The sequence below is a fragment of the Saccostrea echinata genome, unplaced genomic scaffold, assembly GCF_033153115.1.
Source record: "Saccostrea echinata isolate AGI-Se365-2 ecotype Australia unplaced genomic scaffold, CSIRO_AGI_Sech_v1 ptg000054l, whole genome shotgun sequence".
In the NCBI taxonomy this organism is placed as follows: domain Eukaryota; kingdom Metazoa; phylum Mollusca; class Bivalvia; order Ostreida; family Ostreidae; genus Saccostrea; species Saccostrea echinata.
In genome coordinates this window covers 46525451-46537258 of record NW_026889803.1, presented here as the reverse complement: position 1 = coordinate 46537258, position 11808 = coordinate 46525451, and the positions used below count along the sequence as shown (strand labels likewise).

Sequence of the window (11808 nt, the reverse complement as noted above, 5' to 3'; positions counted from 1 at the left end):
GGCCTGCTTTTGATGCTTAATCAAGGAAACAAATCCTCGTATCCATGCATTTAATTTTATTCTAAAATTATATCCAAGTAATTTCAATTTATTTTTAGTGATAAAAATTAAATATTGGAGAAACAGATTTCCTATCCACCATTGCATGTTGGTGTAAATAAATAATGATAATAAAAGCTCCATAAGAAACACATTCCTTATACACTTGACATCACTGACCGCTCTCCTGACCGTGACTGTTTAAAAAGCTCCTTTGTGGAAGCAACAAACACACTCCATTTTCCTTGTTTCTGGGGAGTACACAAATATCTCCTCAAAGAAATCTCCCTCCCTCATTACCATTATAATTTTTCTCTGTTCGTAGGCGTTACGGAAACTACGGGGAAAAATAATCATCCTTTGTGGCGAATAACATCAAGTTAATCTTGTATGACAAATATTTGGGTATACTTGCAAGAAATAATTGTACTTCGGATGAATAAGTTGAGGTATGAGGTAGTTTTTGGAAATGGAAAACGGTACGTCCTCAATAAAAAAAAAAGAAAAGCAAAAATCCTTATTAATGACAATTGAATACATGTATATTAAAAAGAGACTTCAATTAATATCTTTTTTACCTTTAAGGTACTGGAAACCTCCCTTCACGATCTTGACTAAACGACCCATTAGGAATGTGGACCAGTTCCACAACTTGGGTATGGTAGTGCTAACGAGGACAGCGGCAGCGGAAACTCCCATCTCTATAGCCATCTGTTTAAACAATATGGAAAAAAAATAGTTCCATAGGAAAACATCATACATGTATTGAAGACTTAGTTAATTCTCTGGACATCATATGCGAACTCGTGTCCGTCACAGTAATTCTTTGGGGCCCATTGATGGACTTGATACGGATATAGATGAAATATATATACAAAAACATATATTCAACTGCTTGGTCCTCCATCTGAGAAACTGAAATAAAATAAACATTTATTCGTTAATCCTACCACAGGTGCTTGAGGATAGGACACCCCCCCTCCCCCATAGACCCCCGGGCCTTTTTTCTCACAAATTATCTTTCAATGAATTATTTGTGATATAATCTATACCAACAATTCGAAAAATTACATAAAACAAACATTTTATAAAATTTACCCCGCTCTCTCTATATAAATCAAATATATAGAGTGGGGTAGTAATTTTTAAAAAATGTTTGTTTAAGCCAATTTTCCGAATTGATAATATAAATTATATCACAAATGTGTCATCCATATATAATTTATGAGAAAAAAGTCGAACAGGCCCGGGGTCTATATCGTGCGGGGTGGGGTGGGGGGTGGGAGTCCTGTCCTCAAGCACCCGTGAATCCTACAGTCACTTGAGATGTCCAGAATGCGTAAATTTCCTGTAGTATGTTTTACTTCATCGTCGGATAACCACGGGTGATCTCGTCTTTTACGTGATAAGTAACAGACGAGATCATCCGTGGGTATCCGACGATGTGATAAGTAACAGACGAGATCACCCATGCATGGGTATCCGACGATGGTTTAACTTTTACTTACCAACAGAAGTACTCTTTGTGTTTGGCCGTTAGGAATAGCATCACCAAAGACAAAACTGCAAGGATATAAGATCTCTTTGTCTAGTTGAATACAAATAAGGCCATGATTTAATGCATGAAAAACTTAATAAAGCAATATTCTACGAAAGCCTATTAGGATCAATCTATGGAGAAAAAAATTAAAAGGCGTTATAACGCCTTTCAAAAAGGCGTAATAACGCGAAAAAGGCGTTATTACGCCTTTTGGAAAGGCGTTATTACGCCTTTTGAAAAGGCGTTATTACGCCTTTCAAAAAGGCGTTATTACGCCTTTTGATAAGGCGTAATAACGCCTTTTAAAAAGGCGTAATAACGCCTTTCCAAAAGGCGTTATTACGCCTTTTATTTTCAATACATGACTAACTTAGCCCACTCCGGGGGCTGAAATCTTACCCTCGGGACATGAATGTCACAAGTAAATAAAGGGCTACTTTCTTAAAAAATAATTTAAACATATTGTAGTTAGATTTCCAGGAAAAAAGATTTATAAATGTGTAATGTATTTTCAGTGTTAAACCAACTTAGTTCTTCTCTGATGCCAGACACCTCTACCAAGGGTCATGGATTTTACTTTGGTTGAAGGCTAATTGCTCATTATACCCGTGCAAATAGTTTGCCTGCTTTTTTCCAAAAGGAGAGAAAAATATTTTCAAAATTGACATGAATTTTTAATACATGGCAAGCAAAGTCCCAATCTGAATCTTGTATCCTGGATTTCCACAAGCAGAGTGTTGACTTCTCTTAATACGCATGTAAACAGTTGTCTGCGAGATGTGCAGGAATATAGAAAATACTTTTAAATATTGCATAAATAAAGATGGCTTTGATTCAATCTTTCAAGTATCTATTAATATAAAATAACGCATTTCCATTTTTGGATATAACGCCTTTTTAAACAGGCCGGTAGTTCGAGTGCAAGGGGGGGGGGGCTCCCTCACCCCACTTTTTGAAGGAATAGTCTTGCTACAGTTTAAATATAAAAATTCATTTATTGCATGACTGCTTGGTCCCTGAACATTTTGTTGCAGTATGTTTAAACTCTAGCGAATCATTGCATTTAAAAAAGTTTTACCGAAAAGTTGTAAAAAGATCCCCATCAAGTTTAGGCAGTTTAGTAGTATTTTTTTCGGAGGGGGGTTTCTTGTTTTTTTTTTTTTTTGTTTGCTTGTCAGTTTTTTGGGAGGTTGCCCCCTCCCCCCTTTCAAAAGCACGGGCCTGTCAAAGGCATAATAATGGCTCTTCAAAAGGCATAATAACGCCTTTTGGAAAGGCGTAATAACGCCTTTTGAAAAGGTGTAATAATGCCTTTTAGAAAGGCATAATAACGTCTTTTCAAAAGCCGTTATAATGCCTTTTCAAAAGGCATAATAACGCCTTTTCGAAAGGCGTTATAACGCCTTTTGAAAAGGCATTATAACGCCTTTTGAAAAGACGTTATAACGCCTTTTAATTTTTTTTTTCTTCATAGATTGATCCTAATAGGCTTTCGTAAGCTGCTTCTCAAAGAAACAATGCAATGACGTCATAGTGAAGTTACTGTTACGTCACAACCCTTTATAGTCCAGTCAATTTATCGAAAATATGGGCCCAAACTAATGCAACATAATTTTTTTTGTCATAAATTTAATATAACATGTATAAAATATTAGCAGTAAAATTCTAAGAAAATCTAATAAGCGGAAAACATATTTTTAGCATGATTGAATAAGCTATGGGAATTACTATAGAAAAGGGGCATAACTCTGCATAATATCCATCCAATTTTTTGCTTTAGGTCATACGCAACGTACATTACCTTTTGGTAATTTTTCAAGAAATTCTTAATTTAAAATGAACGTACCCTCAGTTGCTCTTAGGCAAAAAAAAAAAAAAAAAAGAATATATTACCAGGGGTTTTGAAAAGATAACATTTGATGAAAATTTGGTGTGTTTTTCTATGCAAAATATACAAAAATTCTCAAACGTACTTTTAGCTGGTATTTCTTCCACATTTTCTTTAGAAGAGCACTACAGCAATAGATGATGAAACTCTAGAGTTTTCAGCATTTGAAACCAGCCTTTTTTCTTTGATTTTTGTGAAAAATCCAATTTGCATAGTTGTTTAGCTGAGTTACCTCTCTTTGAAGAGAGAAAATGCAATACACACATACATACAACAAAAGCATTGTGAGTTGTTATACATGCAATTATGTTTTCATATTCATGAAACAATTCTGAAGAGACTGAATAATCTTTGAATTTTCTGTCACTCTTGGTTTTCCTGATGTTTTTTTTCTGATAGCAGAGATCTTACCCCGTTTTCTTTGTCTCTTTGGTAAGCTAATAAAATGTGCTGGAAATGCAGACCTGTTTCAGCAATTTTGTTCGCAGTAAACTTGGATAAAATCTTATTATCAATAAGATTTTTCAATGATTGTATGTTTCTCATTTTCATCATTTAAAAATTCAAATTATGTACAACAAATTCCGTAGAAAAACTATGCTTCAGCATAATATCACTTGAAATTGACGAAGACAATGAAAGAGTTTGTAAGGCCAATGCATCAGATTTGCCATCATGAGCATCAAAATGAGTCACACACAGGTCCTTCAGCAAGTCCACTTGTTTATAACTCTTGCGGCCTGGGTAAAGTTCTTTAAAATTAGGAGGTAATGTGTCCACAAACCCACTTATATGTTCTGAGGCACTAAGACCGATGCAACTCAACACACGGACTATAGAACGCTAGAGTCAAACTTGGCATTATGGGCAACAAGCAATACGCATTATGGGCAACAAACAATACGTTCCCAAATTTTCCAAGCCACTGTATAAAATTATTCACTGCATCCGGTGTCTAAGTATAATTAAAAGAAAATTCCTGTTTTTCACGAAAGCGTAATCTGATTTAAACTTTTCTGATACAGTTTAATAGATCATTATTTTACATACATAATTTAAATTGAAAATGGATATTTTGAATATAAATCTCATACTTTTTGATAATTTGGAAATATTAACATTTGTTAATATATAATGATACAGAGTTTAAAATAGAATAAAAATGAATATCCCTTGGATTGAGATTTATTATGTATCGATCATTTCATTTAGTACATAAATAATAAATCTAATATTAATAAGAATAATAATAATAAAACGTAAATAAATAAATAAACAAAGTTTAAGAGACAAAATTCGACCTACTTTTTTTTTTATTATCTCTGCCCTAAAATTTTATTATAATGAGACGACGAAATGCAATTTACATACACTCTGAAGTGAGCCTAAACATCTGTATTTTTTCTCTTGGGTATAAAAGGTTTCACTGCATCTATAAATATCATTATATACAGTTTAATTCATATTCTCTTTCTTCAAATTAGAGAAATGCGCCAAAATTTTAACGAAAATTTACAAATCGAGAAGAGTTATGCCCCTTTCCCACAGTAATTTTAATAGGAAATTCACGAACCCCAAATAATGCTCCCCCCTCACACGATTTTGGTAAGATACATTTTATGTGCAATAACAACAACAACAACAACAAAAATGGTGTTGCAATAACTTTGATGTTTCATGGTAAATTGACTGGTCTATTATAATATACATGTATATTTTGAATAACTGTGTACTATCTAATATTGAACTCGAACAAAGCCCAAGTAATATAAAATGATTAAAGGCGAAAGTAAAAAAAAAGTTAATTGATCAATTCAAACAAATTTGGCAATCAATTATTCAAACTTCACTTAAAGCATTAAATTATAGAATATACAAAGAAGAATAAAGTTTGAAAATTAGGTTAATATTATACATACATATATATCAAAAAAAGGACGTAATCACATTTTGTAGATTTCGAACTTGTAATCACTATTTACCAACTGAAACTGGACTTGGGTTATATACCAAGGTAAGATAGAATTTGTAGCCATTGCAATCTAAGAGATGAATTTTATAAATACTAAATTGCAGTTCACTACAAAAAGAAAGAGCGTTATGTAGAAGAGATAAACACATAAAACATGTAATTAGTTTTAAACGCGTTATGAATAGAAATAAACACTGCTTTTTAAAAAAAAAAAATTATAAAAATAACAAAAATATATAAAATTTGCTCCCCTGAATTCAGCCAGACAATAATTTGAATAAACCAATCATTTTTCATTAGACATTTGGTATTAGACTGAAGCGCTAGACCATTAATTCCACTGCAGACATTTTCCCGAAACATTTTATATTTTTATTATTTTAAACTTGTAGAATTTTTGGACGAATATTTTTTAGCTCATCCTCACAACGTCAGGAATCCCGAGTGAACACGTTGCTGTTGGACCTCTGACAAATTTGATTCGACATTCTATGGGCTGACTGAAGCGACGTCTTTCGGCGAATACACAACTCTTGATTGTTTTTCTTAATTCTCGCCCAATCACATTAACCCCTTCGGTGACAAACACGTGCATTGAGGTGTCAAATGCTTCCTTTCTGTTTACGTTTTATATCAAACTGATAAAAGCCCCGATCTGATTGGTGCTTCTCAGTAAGAGAACAGGTACACTAGATAATAGTGTAACAAATAGACTGGTAAATACACTAGTAATTTATATAATGAAAAATGAGCTTCAATTACTTCTCAAGACCGATTGTTGATGAAAAAATTGAAAAAAAAAATAAACTATCTATTCTTGATATTCAATTAAAAAAAATGAAAATCATGTATATTTTTTTTTATTCTTTACTTGTTCACAATGTCAAGGAATGAAGCATGACCAATGAAGTTGTTATGTAGTAAAATAAACGTATGAAGGTACACTCTAGCTACTCCCATTTCTCGGGTTCCTCTGAAACAGTCTGTAAGCGACATATCTCTGCAGGGTTCTGGGTATCACGTGACTGATAAATGCGACTGCGCGAAGTAATTTGGTCCTGGAATGGGTCTGAAGAAGACTCTCTCTTGTTACCTACAATTATAATGAACTTTGACTAGGTGGTGATTTAGGGACAAATTTAAATCAAGATACACCTTATCCGAGTGGAATTATATATATCTAGATATATAACAGCATTAACAACATCAAAATTGAAAGTAGAATGGTAAAAGATACCAATAGTTTATTCAGTTACATTTCCAAAAAAAAAAAAAAAAAAAAAAAAAATCTTACGTATTCTGTATGCAAAACATGCTATCCAAGCAATAAGGAGGGTTCCAGCACAAGTTAGAATAATGATGACACTCGAGTTCATACGGAACTTCACTACAGTAATATAAAAAGAGACAATACTTCAAAAGTTATATTAAGCTTCAACGGTTTATTATTCAGAGTGTTAAGAACTACGCACGGTAACTCCCGATTCCCGCCTACATTTTACAACCACTTAATTCAATATTGATGACAATTTGGCCATAAAATCTTTGTTTAATACAAAAAACTGTTCAATGGTAATTGATTAATTATTTTAATTCCAGTGCTAAATAGTAAAATATCCCTAATTCCAGCTCTTGAAATAAGGGGGGTAGACGATATTTTCCACTGAAATCGGGCTATAAAGCATCACCACATTCTGAAATAGTCTTGGATATGAATAAATGTTTCTTAAATCTTTTCTTATGTTTTATGCATATAAAATTAAGCATATATATTAGTAAAATTAAATGTTTCAGTTGTAAAGCACTTGGAAATTGCTGAAGAAATAAGCATTTTTGTCGTTTTTTTTGTATATAAACATATGTTCCCCCCCCCCCCCCCGTGAAACACAAAAAGCTTTGGTATGAATTTGTGAAATGACAGTCCATATTACCCGTAAAAAGGAATTTTTGTTTCACGGGGGGGGGGGGGGGGGGGAGATGTTTTAAAAATATTTTCCGTTTTCCGTTGATTTCTATAGTGAAAAACACGAGTTTTACCAAAGTTTTAGAGTTATCTCTCGTTGTTTTCCCAAAGAAGTAATGTTTTATGAAAATCCATATAAATATCAATATAAATATTAAAAATCATTCGAATACCTTAACTTTTGAAAATTGACTTGGAGGTAGGCGGGAGAACAATACTATCGTTCGCAGTTCTTTATAGATTAACATAGACTTCATACCACAAATTGCTTTTCGAAACTAGTTTGATATTATACCTGCATTATTATTGTAATATATAAAAGTTTGCTTTATTCCTTTAATTCACTTGAATTCACTATTGTTCCCAAAGCAGATTTTATTTTCATGGCAAAAGATCCACCTTTGACATCAATGAACCAGAGGCATTGTGGGCAAAGCCAACATAGATATGTCTTGGCTGCATGGCCGAGATTAGCAGGAATCACCATTCAAATATGTTAATTAGCGACCGGGTGGGCGGTGCCTGCATGATTCATCAGACCTACGCATATATTACTTTCTAGTACACGCATATCTATCTTTTGGAACCAATATATAGCTAATTCCATAAATGAATATGTACTTTAATTACACGAATTATATACCGGTGACACCAGGAAGACACGAAGCCTCGTCTTGGGCGTAGAGACAATGAGGGATTCCGTCACACACGCGGTCCTGCCACATTGTCACGGTTGTGTTGATTCCATATCTAGTGTCCATGGGAACACATGTCAAAAGGTCTGATACTTTACTCTTTGTTCTGTAACACATATCTGTTAAAAAATATAATAAAAGTTGAAAAAAATTATGTTTTCAAATATTCAGGAAATGTATACCCGATGGCACTTATTAAAATTCGGACTTATTTGATGACATACCCTTCCTTTCATCTGTGCCATCTAAACAATGATTATAGCCGTCACAGAGATATGATAATGGTTTCTCGAAATCCTCATCATACACAGGGAGGACAGGATTGATACAGCGGCCGTCAGCACATTCAAAACAAGCAGGCTTCCCAAGCAAAGACTCACTCTTCAACGGACTATCTACTAAAGAATACAATTTATACGATATTGGAGAAAGGTGAGTTTTTAATTAGCATAATTTGCCGTTAAGGACAGATGATACAAACAATTTCTCTCTTTGGAGGAGACTTAAGGAGGCTGGGGGGTCAACAAATTAACCACAAATTAACCACCAGATTTAACTTAATTTTTTAGATATGATATCTTAAGCTGTCAACTATCATTTGGCAAAAAAAAATTTCAAAAATTTTAGTTTTAAAATTTGATCATTTTCTATATCTTCAAATGGAGCTCTTCTTCTAAAGGAGATCAATATAGTCTAAAAATGGCCACAATCCCCCAGCCTCTTTAATATCATGTCAAATTTTATAGAAAAGTGGATAATTCTTTGAATTTTTTCTTCTAGACTTGGAGAATGAAATATCTTCCATATTTCCCCCAAAAAGTACACAACTAAAGTAATCATGATAAAATTGTTTAATCTTCATTCATTTACCCTCTTTTTTCTTCAAAAATGTTTCTAAAGGAGCACAGAGTGAATTGATATTACATAGGTTGATTTTTACCATTCTGCCTTTCCTCATAATTCACCTGGCTTGGTATATCTTTTTTAAAGTTTATCTCACACTTTTAGCACCAAGCTAACATATTCTGAAATTTATTTTCATCTGAAAACCTTTACTGAGTGTGATTTGTCCATATTTGTAATTTTATTGAAGTATCAACTAATATTTTCCAAGTGTCATTTCTTTTATGCAAGAAAATAAACAGGTTATTGAGTAAATGTAATATCAGTTCACTCTGTGCTCCTTTTGAAACATTTTTGAACAAAAAAGAGGGTAAATAAATGAAGATTAAACAATTTTACCATGATTACTCTAGTTGTGTACTTTTTGGGGGAAATATGGAAGATATTTCATTCTCCAAGTCTAGAAGAAAAAAAAATCAAAAAATTATCCACTTTTCTATAAAATTTGACATGATATTAAGTCTCCTCCAAAGAAAAAAAAGTGTTTGTATCATCTGTCCTTAAAAGAAATACTTTATATTATATGATATTTTTTTTAATGAATTTGGATTTTTTTATACGATAGGTGGTACGGAAAATAAAAAGAGAAGCTATACAGCAATACTCGTCCCGCCTGTTCTGACAGTCTATTTTGCTATCGCATATTTGGTCACGTGGTATGCACTGGACCGGAGAACAACGGAAGAAATCATCGGGACAGGAGGTCACTGGAAAAGTCAATAAAGAAGGTTCGTAACATCGAAGGAGATATCTAATTCAAATATTTAGATGTTTCTGTGTCATATTTGAATAAACATTCCTACTTATATACACAATGTGGTGTCAGTATGGTTGAGAATCCTGTATTTCGCACATCTATAAAAAGAAGAGGCTAATCGCGTCAGACAATTTGGTGGTGAAAAGTCGGATTTTTTTCCCGTAATTGACTTATTTACATCAACATCCATCAATAATCGAATTAAAATTTACTTTTATTTATTTAATTATTTTTTAATGCAGGATTCAAAGCAATACTAATCTTTTTTTACTTGCTAGTTAATTCCAGGAAATGCATTATCACAGTGTTATTATGAGCTAACTTTATCAAATACATAATGCCAATACAGAAACATATAAAGAATGATATATAATTACCTTCTTTAAGAACTTGTATGCTGATAACTGGTTTTTCTTTACTGTGTGTTACATTTCCAGAATTATTGTATACAATCCATAGATAGTTTCCTCTAGAAACCACCTCTAAATCCCAAATGACATCACAAAATTTATATGACGTAAGAGAGTCAATGTCAGTTCGATACACATCATTTCCAATATGCAAATAAGAATTTCTACATCCTGGAAAGTCAGGTACGTAACGGATATTTAGTCGTAATAGGTAGCCAGCGTCTGTTTTAAAACTAGTGATACATTTTTGAGCACCGTAACTAACTTTTCCTTGAAATGTTAGTGACTGATTTGGTGTCAGTATTGTTGTTTTCCCACAAAGTTCTCCCCATTTTTCATTTTGGTTAGTTGTCAATGCATCTGTAGCGTATAATAAAAGTGTATAAATATTTATTAATTCTAGTTCATCTTAATCTTTCCTTTTGATGTAGCGATTTCTTAATTGTAATGTACATTACTCACTGTGACACAAAAGCAATAGTATTTTAAAGCAGAAATTAAAAAAGTTATTAAAAGCCAATCAGATAAGATAAATTTAAATGCTATCTAAACAATTTGACTCGATTATTTATATATTACTCTTTGTTTTCAATCCCCCAAACTTCATTCTATTAAGCTGATACTTTGATCAACAAAACATTAATTTTTATTTCAACTACTACGGAATATTTGCATTAAAGTTCTATTAAGCTGATACTTTGATCAACAAAACATTATTTTTTTTATTTCAACTACTACGAAATATTTGCATTAAAGTTTTTAAAAGATTTTTTTTTTCAGAATGGAAATAATGATCCATTTTACCATCAGTAAATATATAACAGGGAAAAAAAAATCAATTACGCGCATGTAACTTTAGGTATGTATAAGAATGTTTTTAAAAGGAATATATCAATGATTTGAAGCACATTCGACACCTATCAGCATACCGAATGAAGATTGTATAATCATAACTTACCTTGATTGTAGCTTATCAGAATGACAACAAACATACAAGCTGTAACACAGAGAACAACAGATTTATAAACGAATCGTCTAGGTTTATATGAACAGGTACAGTATACTAGTATAAAAACCCGTGTCAAAACACAGTTAACTACGATATAAACATCTTATTTGGTAGTTATACTTAAAATTTTGAAAAAAAAGACAAGAAAAGTAGTCAATACGTTGTAGTATAATTTTATATGTACATTTGATGAAAAAGTCTCACTTGTGATAAACGCGTATTAACTCTGACATCCTTCAGAAAGTTGAAGAAAGAAAACTTAAGGGAAATAATCACATTATTCAGAAAATAACCCCGAACTTTCTTTGAAACGAAGACATAGTGTACTCCTATTATAACAAATTTGGAGACACACATTTCGTTTAGTGCGAGATACAGACAGACACACGGACAAAGTATGAAATGATAATTAACTCACAATGACTGAGTCTCATCGCTCGTACATCGCTGTATCCTACTGGTAATTGTTATGAAGAGTTTGTCATATAACGAGATCTTTGTATATTGATAATCTGTGGTTTATCATAGGTAATCGCTGCACTTCTCAGATAACAATTACATGTGTATAGAGCCACTATACAGAGAGAGAGAGAGAGAGAGAGAGAGAGAGAGAGAGAGAGAGAGAGAGTTTA

General features: G+C 32.6%; 1 protein-coding gene and 1 pseudogene across 1 annotated transcript; both read right to left on the bottom strand.

The window, feature by feature from the left end:
* Nucleotides 1-240: 240 nt before the first annotated feature.
* LOC133204953 (uncharacterized) lies at nucleotides 241-1651 on the bottom strand (annotated as a pseudogene).
* Nucleotides 1652-6357: 4706 nt separating this feature from the next.
* LOC133206129 (uncharacterized) lies at nucleotides 6358-11682 on the bottom strand. Its single transcript, XM_061342060.1, has 8 exons — nucleotides 11595-11682; nucleotides 11126-11164; nucleotides 10135-10527; nucleotides 9597-9707; nucleotides 8322-8495; nucleotides 8046-8216; nucleotides 6734-6826; nucleotides 6358-6532 (listed from the first exon to the last, which is right to left on the bottom strand). The coding sequence occupies exons 1-8, from the start codon at nucleotides 11608-11610 to the stop codon at nucleotides 6390-6392; spliced, it is 1140 nt and encodes a 379-aa protein (XP_061198044.1). The 5' UTR covers nucleotides 11611-11682; the 3' UTR covers nucleotides 6358-6389.
* Nucleotides 11683-11808: the final 126 nt, after the last annotated feature.

What these genes read in the sequence shown, in the direction of transcription:
- LOC133206129 (XM_061342060.1), bottom strand. An exon ending in TGGCACAGATGAAAGGAAGG is followed by an intron (nt 8,217 to 8,321) that starts GTATGTCATCAA and finishes ATTTTTTAACAG; the next exon opens with ATATGTGTTACAGAACAAAG. An exon ending in ATGTTTTGCATACAGAATAC is followed by an intron (nt 6,533 to 6,733) that starts GTAAGATTTTTT and finishes TTATAATTGTAG; the next exon opens with GTAACAAGAGAGAGTCTTCT.